The sequence below is a fragment of the Apus apus genome, chromosome 4 (assembly GCF_020740795.1).
Source record: "Apus apus isolate bApuApu2 chromosome 4, bApuApu2.pri.cur, whole genome shotgun sequence".
In the NCBI taxonomy this organism is placed as follows: Eukaryota; Metazoa; Chordata; class Aves; order Apodiformes; family Apodidae; genus Apus; species Apus apus.
Window position 1 is genome coordinate 71,059,974 of NC_067285.1, and position 20,100 is coordinate 71,080,073.

Genomic DNA, 20,100 nt, shown 5'->3' on the forward strand with positions numbered 1-20,100 from the left:
TTTAGTTATTTTTTGTTGTTCGTTTTACAAAACCCAAAACAGAAAAGACATGAAATCATATTGTACTGAAGGTTTTATTGATGGCTAAATCACTGTCACTTAGATCAGGCATAGCAATTCAATTCTTATCTAACAGGACTAAAAATAAATTGGTTACTGAAGATTAACTTCTGTAAGCCTTTCAGTCGCCAAAGACATATTGTTCTGCACAAGTTTCATACTGTCAGCAAATGACAGCACTCTAGCCACATAGCTTACATTGTACGCTTTAGTGTACAGCAAAGAGTAACCTTAATTTTATCACTTTTACCAATTACACTTTTAAAAATTATGTTACAAACAAAACCCCATTTTCTTGTCTGCAATTATCTACAGCATAAAACAAAGCCCAAGCTTTGTGGTAAAATCATGTATGATTTGATCATATACAGAAGACAGTATCAAACTTTATGAAATAAATGACAATAGTTATTTTCTGAGATTAGACTCATGTTCAATATTACTTTAACTTACATTACAGTGTGACACTTTCCAGAAGCACATAAAATACTTGTAGTGGACCAGACCCTTCTCTTTCGTTTCACCTTAGGACTTAAATGGACAAAACTAATGTATCACTTTGTATCCTACACAATCAAATACATGTGTGCCATAACTCACTATCTAGGCTTATTTTGCACTAAACGAGCTCTTAAATGAAATTTGATAATCTTGATGTGTCATAAATAATACTTGCAGAAGTATATGTGATGATACTCACATTACTGCCAAGTGGAAGAGAAAACTGCTGGGAAGGAAATGAACATGCAAATAAAATGTTAGAGTATAATAAAAAAAATTAAATCAGACGTAAAACTTGGATAGCATATTATAAAGACCAAAAAGAAACATTACTCCAAATAACAGTGCATAGCCTTTAATTTGCAATCCAAATCTTTACTCCGGGCACAAAAAGAATGCCCTGGAAACCACTGCCACATGCCAGCAGATTCCTCCACAAGTCCAGGGAGGAAAAGGGTTCTACAGAAGACTTTCCAATCTCTCTTCAAAGCAATAAACAGTGGAATAAACACAGTTTTTAAAGGAAAGTGCCAGGACAGAGAAGATGTGCTAGAACAGCGAGCCAAAACCTCTCATTTTCCCTTCCTAATTCCAAATTATCAAAAGAAATAGAAGATGCATCTAAGAAAAAAACAAGCAACAAAACAAACAAAAACCCCACAACAATCCCGTCTTTTTCCAAGGAAGCTATTCCTCTCCGCTCTGGTTTCCTACAGAGGATTTCACTGTGAGCAAGAAAATTCTGTTTAACACAAATACTTCATTGATTTCTGGAATGAAGCACTAGCAACAGCATAAACTATGCGTAAGCCACAACCTGTCTTTTTCCCCGTTACACAAATTAGAATGACAGAATCTCAGAATGTGGTATTTTATTTGGATGATACTTCAATTTTTTCTAGTGTTTAATCCAACTTGTAAACACCAAATATTCCCTGCCCTTTAAAAGGACTTTGTCAAACATTTAAATGATAAATACAAGACCTCCTGAACATCATAAAAGACAAAACAAAAATTCTCATAACGTAAACAGCACTTATTTTTACAAGCTTTTTCCACTGCAGGTGTCACTTCTCTAGCATAAATCCCAGATTTGAAATAAGTCACACAGAAGAGAAATAATGGTTGTGAACGGCTCACTATTGACGTTGTTGCCACTGAGCAATGCTCAGCATCTACCAGCACAGAACTTGCCACTGCAGCTGTTAATGCTGCTCACGAGGCTGCCAATAAGGGAACAAGGTTGCCAATAAGGGAACAGCTTGATGACAATGCTTTTCTCCACCCATGAAGAGCAATGGCTTTACAGCAGCACAGACATCACAGCTGTAGTAATGAGGCGTACATATTTACTCTAAATATCTTTCAGTAGCTTTTTTTTTTTTTTTCAATTCCTTCATAAGATCATGGGGACACAGCAACATGTAAAATTAAGGCTGGAATGACTTCAGAACTTTTCCTCTCAAGAGCTCAGTTTTAAAATTTTGCTGTATTCTATCATCATACATGCTTTGGATAACTGAAAAAAAACCAAACCAAACCCAACAGGTGACTTACAAAAAGTCAACTGGTCCTAACCCTCTGGTGACTGTGAACAATATGTCTTGACAGTGGTCTTTGCTACAGAAGGCCCACTCTGAATGAGTGAAGATGAGGAGTTGAATATGAAAGCTTTCCTAGGGAAATAAACACTTGGAAGACCTATTTCATTCAATAACAGCACTGGCAATGCTCAGTGGCTGTGTTTATAAAGCAAACAACATTATTATTATTATATTGTCCTGCTTTTTTCTTGATCATTCTATTACTCTGGAATTTAGTGTATATACTGTTCCATAACAGTATATCCTTAGCATATGTACAATAAACAATACTGGTCTAAAATCCAAAAGTGTAGCTCAAGAAGTTCCACTAGATGGCTTCTATGCATAAATTCACAAATAATTTTTTGAGTCAACCAAGGGTCTTTCAGAAAACCTGGCTCAAAATATTTTTAGACTTACACAATGGTTTCATACAAAAAATTAAGCACCTGCATATCTGTCCTTTTCATGGCATATACATGCTCCACAAAGAGAATTTTAACAGCTGCAACCGGTTTACTGGGATCACACCAAAAAAAGACAAAAGGGAAGAGAAATAAAATTTATTACAAAAACATGTTGAAATAGCAATGACTTAACTGACTTCCTGCTCTGCTGTTCTAGGCAGAACAAAATGTGACTGAATGCTCTCAGGAAAACCAAAACAAAATTACAGTATAAGTGTGTTGCTGCACTAAAATCGCTTTCTCTTGATAATTTCTGGTTTCCAGCTGATAGGATGAGTTTCTTCAGTCTAAAGGGAAAAAAATAAACATTTCTTAAGGTTTATTTTAGCTGGCAATTCACCCATAATTAGGGTTCCGTTTAAAATATTACTCACATAGTATATATACTCTATTTCATCTTTTAAGTTGTAATTAGCTAAAGTACTATGCAATTAATTTATTCAAACAAAAATTTGTATCATTCCATTTACAACAAATCCTTATATTCTTTACATTATAGACATACCTTGACAAAATACACATTAAGCTACTGTCCTAATTAGTAAATGGATTCAGATTTGAGAATAAGCTATTTACTCTGGATCCTAAAAATTGTCAAGGCAAATAACTAATCTATATCATACACAGAAGTACTTTTGCCCATTCTTGTGTTTCAATGCATACAACTGCACACCCTCCCCTACTGGCTTCAAAACTCAATGAACATTATTGTATTGATTTCTCCAAACTGTATCACAAAGGACATTAGCAGAAGAGTTGAAGAACCTGACTTATTTGTAATAAAGCATATAACAAGAAATTTGGAGTGCATAAACTAGATGCTGTCCTCTTAACATGATTATGTACACATTGCTTTCAAACTTCAATCAAATGCCCTACGAAGTCTGCACACATCTCAATAATATGTGTAAGACTTGCTTGAAATCTGTTGATTTCATGACAATACATTAAAAAGACACTTTGACATACCGCAGTATCATCTTCTTTGTATACTTTTATGGTTTTATCAGCTTCAGCAGTCAGCAATCTGCTTTCTGACTGGTCAAAAACACAAGCAAATATTCCTGATTCACTGTCCAAAGAGCCTGGCTGTACAGCTGCATGTACTCTCTGGAAATTGTATCCAGTTCTCCAATCCCAAAGATGCATAGTACCATTATCAGCTAAAACAAACAGACAAACAAGCATCCTTAGTATTTTAACCAGGTAATATATATCTGTTTTCTAAAAAGGTTATAATGAACAACTAATCAATGCATCAGGAATACATCAGCTATAACATTAATGTAGAACAACTCAGTACACCCTACAAGGTTCCTATTTTCTACTGTTTTCCTTCTTAGTTAAGAAAGGCTGATCTTGTTTTATAAGGCTGATGGAAGCTTCCTCAGAATCTCCTCCAGTTTTGCATCAGATACACCTTAGAGGTGACACACCACATCACATGGCAATTGCAGCAAGTTGCTTTCAAAGCAAAGTAAAGACTGGCATTCTGAATATCAAGCTCCCTGTCCAGTACCATCACTACAACTGAAGAAAGAGGTATCATCCTACCCAACAGAAGACAAACATTAAGGAATCTGTAACGGGACATCGGCGTAATGTTTGCAAAGGTTCTATTTCAAATCCAATTTAAACCACTACCAGCCTTACTGCTAGCAGTATCAGCTACAGGGTATTTACAGCAATCTGAAAAGTCTTTTCAAACTCACTTTTGTGCATGCAGCTCAGTAACATCCAGGAAAATAAAAGTGGCCCTACTCAGTCTGAAATTAAGTTGTATGCTGCAGCAGGCTTACAGGCCCAGATAAAGGAGAGCTCAGCAAGCACTTTGCCTTAGAACCTCCAGCCATGCATACATGCAGGAGAGGAGAATCATCAAATTGTCAGAGTTGGAAGGGATGTCTAGAGATCATCTAGTACAACTCCCCTGCCAAAGCAGGATCCTCTAGAGCACTTTACTCAGGACTGCATCCAGGTGGGTCTAGAGTATCTTCAGAGAAGGGGACTCCACAACTACCCTGGGCAGCCTGTTACAGTGTCTGTCATCCTCACCGTAAAGTTTTTCCTGGTATTTAAAGGGAGACTCTGGCTCCATCCTCTTTCCACCCAACCTTTACATACTTCTAGGCATTAATAACATCTCCCCTCCACCTTCACTTCTTGAGACTGAAGAGTCTCAGCTCTCTCAGCCTTTCCTCATAAGGGAGATGCTCCAAATCATCTTCGTTGTCCTCCGTTGGGACTCTCTAGTAGTTCCCTGTCTGTCTTGAACTGGGGAGCCCAGAACTGGATGCAATATTCCAGATGTGGCCTCACTAGGGCAGAGTAGAGGGGGAGAATGGAAATAAAAAAAATGTATTTCTCATTTTACCTCCTGAGACCAGAACACCATCGGAATTCACAGCCAGTGTGTTGATGATAGCATTGTGCCCAGAAAGGTTCTGAATGAAATTTCCATCTGGGAATTTCCACTGTTTAATATTATCTGGAGAACCAGATGCAAATGTGTAACTGAAAGAAAATAAGCACAGTATATTAAAGTAAGGATAAAAAACGTCCTTTATTGAAACTACTGTTAAATGCTGGTTGTGAAGTTACTTAATACTAAATGCTTTTCTTTGAAAAGTTACTTAATACTAATGCTTTTCTGACACTTAGCATAAAATGGAGCAATTTTATTAACTCATGAAATACCTACCCCCATTTCCTTTCTGTTCCATAGATTACCTAACCTTTATAAATCCTTTGTCACACAGGATGTTAATATGCAAATATTAAAAATGCACGTTACATTATTGTCAGTTGTTATTCTGGCAAATTTTCAGGTATAAGGGCACCACCAGTAAAGATACCAGGAAAAAAAAATTGGCTTGTCCTCTAAAACTACACAACTAAGGATAAAGCGCTGCAAAAAAGTCAACTATAGCAGAAAACTTGTTTTATTGAGTTACCCTAAAATAGTAAATTCCATCATTTTAACATGTGGAAGCAGATAAGGTTATTTGGGTAGCACATACAAAGCCTGTAGGAAATGCTGTTGCCACAACAACTAAGCAATTTTTTGTCTATTTAGAAGATTCTTCAATAACAAAATAGGTTAGGAAAAAAATACTGAAATATTAAAAAACAGAAATACAAAAAATAGTATTTTGACAGTTTCTACTTCTCAATAAAACACTATTTTTTTTTTTTCAAACAAGTATGATGGATGAATCTGAAACCACTTTTTTTTTTTTCAAAATATAATTCAAACTAAGGTTTTTCTCTGCTACAGCTAGGAGGCATAACATGAGATTTTTACAATTTTTCAGACACACAGATTGGATCAGAACTGATTCATTTAAAAGATTCCAAATTTCTGCATTAACAGGATTTAATCATCAAATACTGAAGGTACACAAGTACTACAGTTCTATGTGAATTCTTTTTCTCCATTGTTGAAATGGCTATTTATCTGAACAGACAACTGCAATACAGCAACTAATTTCAGAGTACTTCCAAAAACACCCTCTTTGAAAATTATATACAAGAAGTTTAAGGTCAGTTAGACTGAAATATCTTGTGCAGTCAATGACATATTCAAAAAGATGCTTTTGCATTAATCAGTCTCCTTCAGCATTATTTACATACGTGCCACTTTACATTAATCACTTCACTTTCTGCTAACAATCATTCAGCTATGTATTTATTATTAGACTTAAAAAGGCAGTGTCACTAGTTTCTCAAGGACTGCATCAAAGACACATACATAAGAAATTCTGTGGGATATAAATAATTCTCAGGCTTGCTAATGTACACCAGTGTCAATAGCTGGGGAGCACAATCAGTGTAGTAGAAGTATTTGAGAACAGATATGTACACTTTTACAGCATTTTAAGCTCATTAGTTTTTCACATTATTATGCCCTACCATTCTAAATCATCACTCACATTGGCTTTCTGTCACCACTGTGAAAGTGTAAAAGAATGAGGAAAACTTACTGTCTTGGATGTAGCACTACTGCTCTTACAGATTTTTTGTGATTTGTTAAAGTAACACGGGTTTTTCCTGCCACCAAATCCCAGAGCCGTATGGTAGTATCATGACTACCTGCAAATAAAAGAAAATACAAAGCAGTGGAAATCATCATATTTATTATTTAATAATTTTTTTTTTTTAAGGCAGCCCAAACTTCTTACGTGAGACAAAAATGTTGTTAATGTTTGTTACAAAAATATGATACTAGTGGCTACCTCACACAAGAAAGGTGCTGGGTTTTAGCAGTCTTTTTAAGCAGTTTGAAATTCAAGGAGAGCTAAGTAGTTACAAAATAAAACTAGAATTTGACATAATGGGGAAGAAGATGAACTTTCTATTTAACCACGGTACTGGACGCTTCTTAAGTGGATTGGAAAGAACTGTGAAATACCATAGAAAATGAAGTCTCAATACATATCACAACAAAAAATATGAACACACGAAGCGCAGAAAGAGATTCAAACAATGCACATCTGTATTTACTTAAACATACCATTAATAGCATGAAATAACCATTGCAAGACCCATTTTCAACAGAAAAATAAGGGAAGTTGAATAAATTAACAAAGGTAAGATTATGAACTTCACAATTACTGAAAACGAATCATATGTTCACGATAATGTTTTTCAATCATGTTACTTGTGAAACCATGCCCACTATACCTGTAATAATTTGTGGCTCTGCAGCTTGGCATTTCACTGTCGCTACCGCATTTGTGTGTCCCGACAACGTGTGCACGCTGGCTTTCGTCCTCACATCCCAAATCTGTGAATTCACAGGAAATAGGCCACAGAGGTGACAGGTGCATACTCAATGTATTTTAGGCACTGTCATTGATTACATGTATTCCTTGCCATAGTTCTACAGATTACGCGATGATATTTAGGTTGGTATTTTCATTAAACAATCACACAACTGCCTCAGCTGGTAAATTTCAAGGGGAGCAGGGAGCCTGCCACTGAACTTCCAGACACATAGATAACTTGAAGTCACCATAAAGCCATATCATCTTCTAAACGCCACAAAGTGATCCTATATATACTATGAATTCTACCAACTAAGTTAAGAAATAAAACATCCTTCTGAAGTAACACTGCATTTTTGTGTATTGGGCCTTCAGTTTTTATCAGTGATAGAAGACATGTAACACAAATCATCTTAGTATTTTCATCTTCACTCATATTAACTTTTGGGAAGTATTTACTTCTACAAATGGAACCTGTTGAAGCACAGCAACATATCAAGAGGTACAAACATAACGATGCTATACTTACTCGTGCTGTTGAATCTCTGCTGCATGTTACCAGGACATCTATTGTGGGATGCAAGTCTAAACCATAGACAGCACTTAGATGACCATGGTAATGTCTGATAACCTAGATGAATAAAAATGCACACACAATAACTGGACATTTGAAAAAATATTTTCAATGTTTTGATTTTTATATTTGCCACCACCAATTAGTTCAAATTAAAGAAACTGCAGGTTACCTTATTGTATTCAAGATCCCAGCATTTCACTTGCTTGTCTTCTCCACAAGAAAAGAGGTATGGACTTCTTGCACTTACTATCACCCCTCGTACAGTACTGATGTGTCCCGTCAAAGACAATTTCAATTTCCCGCTAGCAAGGTCCCATATCTGCATCAAAATAGGCATTTTGAGGTAAAAAACTAAAAGCTACACATTGGCAGTCTCGGAAAACAGCCCAAATGTAGTTAACTCTTAAGCCTGAATTTTAAATTAGTAACAGTAACATCAACGTTTGCTTCCCAGCTGCTACCATGTAATTTAAGAAAAAAGAAGTAATACTCCACAAATCCTTTACGACTAAGTAAGGAAAAATGTTCCGCAGTTCATTATTCTGCAAGCGGTAACCAAGAACTTGTTTCCAAGGGCTGGAGACTTTCCTAAATGAGAGCACAAAAAACACCCCCACACAAACTGTCAGTGACCTTTTCCAGCCTCTTACCTTTATAGTTCTGTCAGCAGAGCCAGTAACAAACCACTGATTTCCTGGTTCTACTGCAATGCATCTCACCCAACCCAGGTGACCACTGATAACCTTGAGAAAAAAACAAAAACTTTTCTAAACCTAAAATAATACACATACAACTGTCAATATAATTTTCCTTCTCCAACAGTGGAATTTGTTAGTATTGACCAAGAAACACATGCCTCCCAAAAAGTTAAATGTGAAATTAGTTCTGGAGAGCCTGATTTATACTTTAGCTAAATGAAGAGACTACTGGAAATTCACGTGTCATACACCAGACTTGGGGAACTTGCAGTACAGAAAGATTCTGCTCCTATAGGCAACTTTTTCAAGTCCTTTGAGAGTCAACAACACTCAGGCTTAACGATGCTTGGCAGAAAAAGATTGTATTTAAACACAAGTTCCTGCTACTGCTGTATATTGCTTATACAATAATGGTTGAAGAACAATTACAGAAGATCCTGGAGAAAGATCTCACAAGAAAAGCTCTACCAATGCCTGGTTTGCTTAAAGCAACCTTTCAGTTTGTCTCATTTCTCTGAAGTCAAACGGCTAAATCAAAATGTATTTGGTTTCACTGGATGTCACATTTCAGTTACTGTCATAAAGGTAATTTCAGATCATCTAAAACTTGTTCAGATTAACAAGTTCTTAAGAAGGCAAAAATACTTTGGAAAACTAAAGTGGATTCTTCTGACCAGATGAGACCACAATGATCACAGCAACATGCATTCCAGACAGCTGTTTAGATTTCTTCATGGTCTAGGAATAGAAATTGGCATTTACAGGGAAACAAAAAAATCTAATAAATAATTCATCTGACCTATTTTAAATCCCCAGTTTTCACAAACTACTTCAAACCAAACTTAGGAAGACCAGCTAAAATGTAGATTTTAAACAAGAGATAAGATGAAACCCCCATTTGGTATTCCAGCTACGCTTCTGAGTTGCTTGAACAAGTTTTTGCTGTTGAGCAAGGATTTTGACAGCAAGCCTCCAGTAAAACTGTTGACATGTAGAATTAGTACAGTGACTTGAATTGTATTTACAGTCTGTCTCAAAGGAAAGTGCTCCTAACAAGTAGGCATTTTCATTTGCTTTAGCTTATATCTCTCAAGGCTTTGTTTTGGTGCCATTTTTTTCAAATGGCATTTGCATTGACTTCTTATAAAGGATGTTCTAATACTGCTCTATTTAGAAAATCTTCATATTCTTTTGAAATCAAGTGGTTTTAAAAAAAACAAAACAACCTTAAGATTTATAACTAATACAACATCCAGGACTCTTCTGAAGATCTAAGTGTACACATATAGCGCTATATTTAGATGAACAGTGCTAAACCGATATAATTCTGATAATAGAGCATGAGATTTTTAAATACCAGGAAAGCCTGATGTTCCTTAAGCAATATTCACCCTTTCCCAAACAAAATATTACATTGCTTAAATTTCATAGTAAGAATCAGCCCCCTAGAAAAGAAAAAAGTAAGCGTTCAGAGAGACTCAACTGAAAAATTAAAGCTTTGAACCAATGCGTAAGTTTAGAGATTTTCCCTTCAACTCAGCTACCTTGACATACTCATCATCAAAATGCTTAATTATCTGAGATTTGGGGAAATGGCTATTATTACTCCCTAAGAAAATTAAAAGACAAATTAGACTAATTTTAAAAAGACTAGAAGTCAAGCAATCTAAACAGCAGAGTTAATTAATAATTCAATAATTTATCTTTTTTCCCCCCCATTTTCATAGCAAGTAAAACAAGTTTGGCTGACTCAGACAGTGACTGCCTTTGTTTCTGTGGACAATACCATTACGTTTACATTACTAGAATATTTCTTTAATGTTATTAGTTTCAAATTATGCACCTTGTCTTTCCACCTCTACCAAAGAATCTGACCAAAAAAAAGCAACTCTAATTTATCACAATACAACTAAACCTATGTAAACAAAAGTGTAAAATTAATAATACTCACAAAATATTTTTCTAAATCAAATAAAAATGTTCATACTCTAATATCAGTTATGAAGCGTGCATATACAACTTAGTTATGATCACTTTTTGTTTCATTTTTGTGAATGATAAGAAAAATAATGATTTGAGGTCTTTACAGGATAAAAAATAATTTACTTTTATATGCATGGTGATGTCGTAAATTTGTAACTTACTCTGTACAGTTTCCAAGGTGGATGCCACTGTGGTTTAGGCATGGTTGGAGCCTTCTTTGCCATTAATGCAGAATTTTTGTTTCCACCAGCTTCTACCATAGCCTGTAAGTTAAAAGGAAGGTTACTTTTATGCTTTATAGCTTACCTCTTTTTCTAAAACCTAAAGCCTTCTCACACCGATATCTCAACCCTGACTAAATTTAGTCAGTCAGGAGATCGCCACACAACACAGCGATGAATCCAGAAGCAATCTGGTAAACACTCTGCACTTCTCACACTAGATGTGCAACAAACTTACCCCAGACATCCCAGGAGGCTGCGAACGCTCAGATATTCCAGCGTGCCTGTAAATATCACCCACACCAGCAGCTGTTCGATTGGCATCCAACCTAGGTTGAACAAAAATGGTTGATGGGTGGGAATCAACTGCCTTTCACTAAGTGGTAAGGTATCACAGGGATGCAACCAGTTGAGTGTTGTAGACCTCCAAGGATGAAGACTCCACAACCTCTCTAGATAAGCCATTCCAAGGCCTGACCACCTCGAGGTAAAAGACACTCAGAAAAAGTGCCTCACCTTTATCTTGTACCTAAACCAGAATTTCCCTTGCTCCAACTTCTACCTATTGTCTCTCACAACGCTGAAGAAAAAAAAGTACATAAAAATGATGTCTGGCCACTCTAAAAGTAATTCTAACTTTATAAATCAGAACACTCAAAATACTCAAAAGTACCTTTTATCCTGACTCTTGTGTCTTGCCTTGAAATGCCCATAGATAACAAAAATGTGTTAGTGAAGTAACACCACAGTACCTGGACTGAGAAGCAGGAAGTGCTACAGCCAAGGACTGTGCTGCAGACTCACTAGGCATCCTCTGGACCTTAGAATCTGCTGTCAGAGCCACACCTTGAAAAAAAAAACAACAAAAACCGAACAAGTATTTGCTAACCTTGGTCCTTCATTGCAGTTCATTATGCTGTCACTATGTGGTGGTTGGTATCATGCAGTGGTGCCAGAATTACAAAAGCATTAGTCCTACCAAAGTGAGTATTTCAGACTACAACTTAAAATTTACAATCTCATCCTAAGAACTGGAGATGACTTAAAAAAAATTAACAACTCTTCGCAAAGTGTAGTTTTGGTGTACACTGGTAAGCTTATTCCACACTCCCATTTCTACATTTCCTTCCTTAACCAAAGTTCTGGCAGATGAAAACAAAAACCATATTCGGGTGAGAGGTCTAGGCTAAAACAAGAAACAACATCAAAAGAAATCTTACTTTTAATTGTGACATATTTGATTCTGTTAAAAGAACACTGAACTTGGAGAAACCTCTGTGAGCAAATCTTCTCCCCACAACTAGAGTCAACTATGCACATTTTTTTTAATGGCTGAGGGTCCACTGAACACTTGCATTTATTAACTTCCAAATCAATCACAGAATCATAAAATCATCCTGGTTGGAAGGGACTTCGAAGATCATCAAGTCCAACCATAACCTAAATCCCCCTACTGTAACCTAATTTACCCATTCAGTGCTTAAATCATGTCACTAAGCACTATATCTACATTTCTTTTAAATACCTCCAGGGATGGTGGCTCCACCACCTCCCTGGGCAGCCTGTTCCACTGTCCAACCACTCCTTTGGTAAAGAAATTCTTTCTAATATCCAGTCTAAACCTCCCCTGAAGCAACTTCAGGCCATTTCCTCTTGTCCTGTCATTATTCACTTTAGAGGCTAACTCCCACCTCCCTACAACCTCCTTTCAGCCATAACACATTTCTCACCAGACTGTAGTAAAATTAAGCACAGTAAAAGACAAACAGCTAAAACTAAATTGCTACAAGAGCAGGACTGATCAGTGAAAGTGCCAATTAGCAACGGCCAATGTCACAACACAGAAGCACAAACCCTTCAAGCATAGACAAAACCAAATGACACTAACACTCTTAGACTCTAGTAACTCTTTTTCAGAAAAAGGTGGTGATACCTACACCTTTCTGCTCTGGTGATGAAAAGCAGGACACATTCCCCCTTTTCTTTCAACTTCCTTCTAGCTGGAATGCCCCTTTCTTGCTCACAACAAAACGTTAAGAGCAGCTCTTCCACATCAGGGATCTGTGGGACTCAGCAAGCTCTCCAAGAGAAGGGATTCCTAGGACATTTCTGTTATGATGCTACCACCGGAGGTGATACCTCATAGAACAACTGATCATCTCACAGCCAGCTCACATCCACTGATGCTTAGTGAGAAGACACGGCATCTATTCCTAAATCCTCCTTGTACCTCCTATCCCAGAACATTTAACAGGGACAAAAGCCTGCTCCTACTAGGATGGAGGATACCTAGTTCTGACAGGAAAGCAAAAATCCCAGGAAAACATTCACAGAATTTTACTTACCGGGCCCAGGTGGATACGGATGTGTACCTGTTATCAAATACTCAAGTTCTTGTCCTAAAAGAGCAAGAAAAACTTCATAATAATAACCAAGTTCTGTACTGCACTGCAAATGATGCATTCAACCAGGAAATGAAGGAAAACAGAGCAGGTCATATGCAGCAGGAGACACCAGCAATCACTTCTAATGTACCACACTTAGACATTTCTGATTTTCATTAATTTTGTTATGGTCACCTCAGCTTTTAAAAAATAAAGAGTAAAAATACATTTTTGAGATGGTGATGCCACTTGTTATCAAGAAGGACTCTCTCAAGACAAAAGAAGTCCACGGCGCCAAAGATACTTTTTTCATGGAAAAGGATTAAAGTACACAAATATCATGAGTGTGTGAAACCTAAGCAAGCCACAAGAACTGATTATGTGTGGCACTGGAAAAGAAAAAGGTTGTTTTCTTATTAAAATATCTATGATCTCTTAAGAGTCTTATTACTCTATTACTCCTTTGTTAAACCAAACCTCCTCCTTGTTCTGAATCACTTACCTCCTGTGGACCCTAGCAAGAAAAATACCAGTGTAAAAATGCTATTTTTATTTCCATCTTTATCTCTAACAAACATTGGACTGCATTCTTCAGATTTTACATCAGTGAGACTGTCACAAAAGACAAATATACCACTAAGAGCAAACTAACCTTGATTTCCAGAATACTGTTTGTGTCCATAAGGATCCCCAGTATTTGGGCCTCCCTTCTCTCTTAAGTTTTCTTTAAGAGTAGGCATGTGTAGCACTGAGCCATACTCTGTACGCAGCTTGACTGCCATCTTCACTTTGTGACTGTTGGAAGAGTAAAACACAGTCCTGATTAAACCTCAAGTTTTAAATTGTTATTAAACAACTTAGTACTTTAGAAAAGTATTATTTACAACCTACTTTACAATTCCAATATTTTATTCTCCCCTCAAGGCTACACTGTTAAATCTCCAGAAACACCTGAACTTCTGTCTTCATGAAGCAATCACTCACACGATTTAAAACTTTAAGTCCTACCAGAATTTCACTGATTGCAGTACTTACCTTTCTTCATCTAATGGGATAGGCTTGGCATTATCAGCTACAAACATATCATGGGTTCTCTTCAAAGATCTGAACACAAGTGTGTGCACAGAATGCTTCTGGACTTCCTAAAATAAATAAAAGAATATTTCAAAAACATCTGGACATAAGTCAATGAAAAATGGAAACATACATTGAACTAAGCAGCTATTTCAGTATTGCTGGATGATACAGCACTATTTGGCTCACAGGAAACACTGCTCTTCTTGGAAGCTGAAAAATTAATTGCATCTGTTAATTGTTTTATTTCAGTGTTTACACAAGCTAACACTCCCTTTCTTGGAAACTGCCAAGACTTTGAAAAGCAAGCCAAAAACTTTGATCACACTTTCTGCACTGGCATCCTGAATATACTCCTGTAAATTTTATTTCACTATCAACATAAAAAAGAACAAGGGTAATCATCTGCTTCTGTGCAGTGTCATTTTATGCAAGCATAGCACAGTTTACTGAGATAAAACTTGGGATCAAACCTAACAAGACTTGTTTTCCTTTTATAATTTTTATTTTTTACTAAAATCAAAACATACTTAAAATCTCCTTCAGCAACTAATAAGCAGAAGTTATTAACTTATATTTGCCCCAGCATTTGGAATTAGGTTTTGAATTTCATATAACTGGAGAAAGAACTAAGAATCACAGTAGCTAATTACTATTCCACAACAGCAGCTGTTGAAATCACTACATGAGTAATAGGTAACAGAACACCTTCCCAACAGGGAAGAACAACCTGCAAGTATTCTTTGACAGAGACACCACTCTGTAAAAAAACAGTTAGTCCAGTGTTACACGAGGCAGCAGTCTTTGCATCTTCTTCCATGCTCCTGACACCACCACTTGCTTTCAGACACGCACGACATTCACCCCACAGTAACTACTGCACTGCCTACAGGACCGGGGTCCTTCTCCCCAGCTTTAATTCCAAGCCCTCACAAAAAAAAAAAAAAAAAAAAAAAAAAAGAGCTACTGTTTTCTTGACCAGCTGACTAAGCCAGCGAGGGGCTGGAGGCTGGGCATTACAGCATCCTCTCCCCGGCACCAACTCCGCACCCGGTGTAAGTCCGGTAAAGCAAAACAACCGCCTGCTCACTCCTGCCCCAGACCCAGAGACCGAGCGAGGACCCGCACCACGGCCCCGCCAGGCAGCGGCCAAAGCCCGAGGACCGGCGGGAAACACCCCTCCGCCGCCCCGAGGGGGCCAGGCAGGGGCTGGGAAGGCGGAGGCACCGCCCGGCCCGGCCCGGCCCGGCCCGGCCCCGCGGCGGAGGGCGGAAGGCGGTGGGAGCGGGTGCAGCTGTGGCCGCCCCGCGCGCGGCTCCCCCCGCCCCGGCCCCTCACGGGCCCAAGCCGCCCCGGCAGCGCTCTCCAGCCTCAAGGGCGAGGCCGGCAGGACCCGAGGGCCCACAAGCGGGCCGGGCCGGGCCCCCTCGCCCCTCACCTCCCCCATGGCGCCGGCGAACCCCAGCCCGCAGGGAACCGCTATGGAGGCGCTTCCGGCGCCTGCCCCGAGCCGCGCCGGAACTGACGCGCCGCGAGCGCGGGGGGCGGGGCGGGGGCGGCGGGTTCGAGTCCCGCGGGCGCCGTCGGGGCGGGCGGAGTGACCGGGTGCCGGGGCGGGACCCCCGGGGCGGGACCCCAGCGCCGTCCCCTGCCGTGGGAGGTCTGCAATGACGGGCACCGACCAGGAGAGCGCAATAGTCAGCTTTCTGAAAGGCACCCGGTGTTGTACGAACTGCCCCCGAGCGGTGAGGCAGTGGATGGTGTCTGTGCAGTAGCTCCCCGCGCCGAGGGATTTGAATTCGCTCTGATCAGCCTTATTTAATAGAAGTTTTTGTCCTTTGAAATTGTTTTTTAGGTAGCGCAGCTGCAGCTTTTAAGTGTTGTTTTCTTTGTGAGTTCAGAAGAATAAAGCCAGGGAACCACTCAAAATGCGGAGGATATGGAAAAATAGTCCCAGGACTGAAGTGCCACCTCTAAACAAAAGAACACAGTGCCATATGGGGTGTTGATCATTATACCTGGTAACCCCCTTTTCGAAAAAACATCTTTAGTTTAAGTCCAAAGGACCTTCTTCCAGTGAAGACTGAAGCCTGAGAACAGGCTGCAACCTGCACCTCACGGCAAGGTGCACCTTGTGAAAGGGCAGAAGTTGCAGTTCTTTTCAAAATGTCTCCTTACATGCCAGCAGAATTTTCGCTTGCCTTCGTAAGCAGAATAGCCAAATGCACATGCCCAAATTGCAAACAGGCATGTAGCTTCTTCACATGCACTCATCTGCTCTTAAATTCAGGGAGTTTTCCTCTAAAGCTGGGATTCGGCAAGAACATTGTTTGCAGCCCCACCATCATGTTGCTCGACTTTACCACAACACCAGCCACTTACTCTGTCTGTGTGCCTGAGCTGTGAACAGTTTACAGACTGATTTGGGTTGAAAATAAACCAGTACAACATCTGTTGGTTGAAGCCTGTACTCTGTTTTAACCACAGGATGGCTTTAGCATGGCACTACTTCTGGCACACAAATGGCCTGCTTGGCATAATGACCACCTCTTCTCTTTTCTGGAGCTGATGGATCATTTCTGGCAGCTACACTGGTTGTTTATGTTTAGTTAGTTGAGATACAGTGATAGCTAGAAATGTGCTCCAGGTAACTTCAACCTCCAGTCACTGGTCTGGGGTTGAGGTAGGGGCAAGGTGTCCATTCCCCCCTGCCAGCAATGGTGGAGGAGCATTGCCAGCTCCGGTTCAAGCCAAGCCAGCCAGGTTTCATTTTTAATGTGAGGACCTGTTTTTGTAGTCCCTGTGGTGATACTGGGGATCCCCACTGGGTTTTGGAGCCTGAGGTAAAGGTCAGCACAGCACCTCACGAAGGGGGAGCACCATCTGTCCTTGCTTAAATTGTAACCTAGAGTGCAAACTCCACGGGGAAGTGTGTCAAAATGGGGCAAGTCTGTTGAGTCCTTCTGGGCTGGTGAAGCTAGACTGAAGATACACAAGATTTAAAAGGAGATCTGAGGGGCAAGGAATTTCAAAAAGTTTTGTTCTTTTCAAGTTTGTACAACAGCCAGCATGTGTTTCTTGACTCGTCAATTGACTGATCATTGGATTTGATGTGTGGAAATCGTGTAAGGGCTAGTTTCTGGCAACATATATTGTGTCATAACATAATTGTTACCTTTCTACTGTCTGTTGAAATAAATCAGGCTTGTTTTTACTGCCTATTTAAAGAAAACTAAATTTGAAATACAGACTTATAGTCTGTATTCAGTCCAAGAAAAAAAATCTGCATTTATATTTGCAAGAAAGCTTCACTTATATGTGCTGGTTTTATTGTTGTTGTTAACATGGCCCTTTAGTTCTAATTTTGTCACAAACATTCCCCTCAGAAATTTATAATCACCATTTTTTTCCTTGTGTCCCTGTAATGCTTTAGGAAGCCAGAGGACAAATTAATATTTGTAAATAATTTATCTATTTTTTCCTAGAAGGTTTAGTGTAAGTTGCATGTTCATCCCAGAACTTCAATAAATCATGTCAGCAATATTTATTAGAATATTTTCTTTTTTTTTTAAATTATGTGCAGCTACTTGGTGTCTTCTTGCATGTCAGCTACAGCTGTAATTCTGGAAATAATTGCGTAATTTTTTTTGTACATCACTACTCAGAAGATGACTGCTAAGTTGTATGCATTTCAGTGCTGTTTTAAGGCTCAAGTAAACAGCCCCACTCATTAATGTTTAAGAACTTGCTCCCAGAACATGAAGATAACATTGTAATTTGCGATAAAACTTTGAAGTAATATTGGTTACCAGTAAAAGCAAGAAAGGAAGATGCTCACCTCAACAGAGATGAACATTTAATCTTACCAGATTCTTTTCATAGTATGACACTATTCATAGAATCATAGAACTATTCAGGTTGGAAAACACTACAACACTATTACAACACTATTTTTTTTTTTAAAGGACATTTCTAAATCAACTGCTATTTTAAAGTTTTACACTGAGTAAACACTATAGTTCATTGTAGCACAAGAAGGTTCTGTTCCCCCACCCAAGACCACCTCAGAGGGCACATTTATTTCTGAAGAGCCGCAACCCAGAGACCATGACTCGCCTGCCAGGGGGTTGTGTAAAGAGGGTTGCACCACTGGCAGACCTGTCGGCACAGCAAACACAAGGGCAGTGAGCAAATAGTCATTCCTCAAAACACACGCACGCCTCTGACAGTAAGTGCCTTTTCAGTACAAATATACTGTACAAAGGGATGTCCTGGAACGCTGTCTGGTCCATGTTGTATTCTTACGGTTCCTAAGAGCAGGTGTGATTTGGCATGATTACCACAGTAGGTCCGGGAACAGCTTCTCACTAACTGTATGAATTGGGGGAGGGAATATGACAGAAAAAAAGATTAGATGTCCTGTTTTGAAGAGAAAGACTCTTTCATACAATTTTTAGAATAAATTTAATCCATGGTTTGCGTTGTACATAAGGCTTCATTCATTTCTTAGAAAATGTTAGCCCAACTGTGATGGTTGCAAGCATGAGAGAAAAATCACATCTCATAACCAGCATGCTAACATGGATGAAGTTCTGCTGCTGAGGTGTTTTTCTATATACACATATGTTTCCCAGTATAGATTGTGCTGTATGTGGTTCCAGATTGGGCTTGTTTTCTTGCTGATGAAACTCTGCAGGCCAAATCTTTGCAGCATAGACAAGGCCTCCGCTTGCCAGCAAAGCGGTCACAGAACCCCTGTCCTGGGGCATCTGCTCATTTGACACAAAGCTGCAAACCTGCTGTGGTATGACATTCATGGGATGTTCACAGTGACTCCTCAGGGAAACACAACTGCTGGACTCCCTTGGGGAAGCCAATGCAAACGTATTGGAGCTGGGAGAGTCAAAGGCTGAGTTTCAAAGGGGAAATCCCATCTAAAGGCAGGTGAAGCCTGGGGATTTCCCATGCTGGGACTCTGGAGCAGGCTTGAGGGTTTCTGCGCCAACCCCCACCATCTGGTCCCTGAGAGCCTCTGCACAGACACGGCCACGTTTCTTCATGGCGGAATGAAGTTTATTTCATGGCTGAAAAGGGACACCAGAAGGTACTGCAGAACATGGTGATGGGTTCAGGATGTATGTAGTAGAAATATAATACATTTAATTAAGATCTGTTTGGACTGAGCCAGGGTAATTTAAGAGTAAGTTTCTAGCTCAGGACTAGTGAGACCCTGTTTTCTTTCCACTATACCACGAGCTACCTGTAAGCCATGGACAAGGATTCAGCATACCTACGTCCCTTCCTAATACATAAAACAAGGGTGACTGAACTTCCTTCAGATGTACTAGCGTGGAAAACTGCATTGAAATTTAGGATATTCCCAGAATCAGTGAAAGTTGAAATTGCATGTTAATATTGTCAATTTGGGCCTTAAGCAGATTGATACTTGTTGGGAGAAGTCTGTGTTGTTCCAAATCTCATAGCATGGGTGATGTCCTCATGCAAGGGTTCAAATTCAGTAGAGTAAGAGCTCCTATAGCCACAGCTGATTTTGGTCCAAGCTGTTTAATAATTGAACCAGAACCCAGTCAGGTTAAACAGTTTTCATATTTTGGGAATCTCTATTTAGTTTACAAGAACTCTGACACAGCACAAATACAGAAAACAGGCCAAAACGCAGCAATTTTAGCTGTTCAAATCTCTGTTTATCACAAAAAACTTGTGCTCCATCAAGTTGGTCTTTGAAATGGAACATCAGTTCATGGTTTGCATCTTTTCACGTCTTC

General features: G+C 39.1%; 1 protein-coding gene across 2 annotated transcripts; it reads right to left on the bottom strand.

Moving 5' to 3' along the window:
• Positions 1–1,418: 1,418 nt before the first annotated feature.
• Positions 1,419–15,818, bottom strand: PLRG1 (pleiotropic regulator 1). Of its 2 annotated transcripts, none has more exons than XM_051618505.1 (15): positions 15,753–15,818; positions 14,276–14,382; positions 13,893–14,035; positions 13,202–13,255; positions 11,609–11,702; positions 11,095–11,185; positions 10,797–10,898; positions 8,605–8,697; positions 8,124–8,273; positions 7,907–8,008; positions 7,295–7,397; positions 6,595–6,703; positions 4,986–5,125; positions 3,581–3,774; positions 1,419–2,898 (listed from the first exon to the last, which is right to left on the bottom strand). In XM_051618505.1, exons 1-15 carry the CDS (start codon positions 15,759–15,761, stop codon positions 2,839–2,841), a joined length of 1,551 nt encoding a protein of 516 aa, XP_051474465.1. In that variant the 5' UTR covers positions 15,762–15,818; the 3' UTR covers positions 1,419–2,838. The 2 variants fall into 2 exon arrangements, with proteins under 2 accessions (XP_051474465.1, XP_051474464.1); XM_051618504.1 differs by lacking the exon at positions 15,753–15,818 and adding an exon at positions 15,045–15,245.
• Between the last annotated feature and the right edge of the window lie 4,282 nt (positions 15,819–20,100).

Excerpts from the sequence above, each read along its gene's own strand:
- PLRG1 (XM_051618504.1), bottom strand. The coding sequence starts at position 15,134 with ATGGAAGAAGATGCAAAGACTGCTGCCTCGTGTAACACTGGACTAACT. Across the intron at positions 6,704-7,294 it reads AGAGCCACAAATTATTACAG|GTAGTCATGATACTACCATA; the intron begins GTATAGTGGGCA and ends TTTTATTTGCAG. Across the intron at positions 5,126-6,594 it reads GTAGTGCTACATCCAAGACA|TTACACATTTGCATCTGGTT; the intron begins GTAAGTTTTCCT and ends ATTTTCTTTCAG.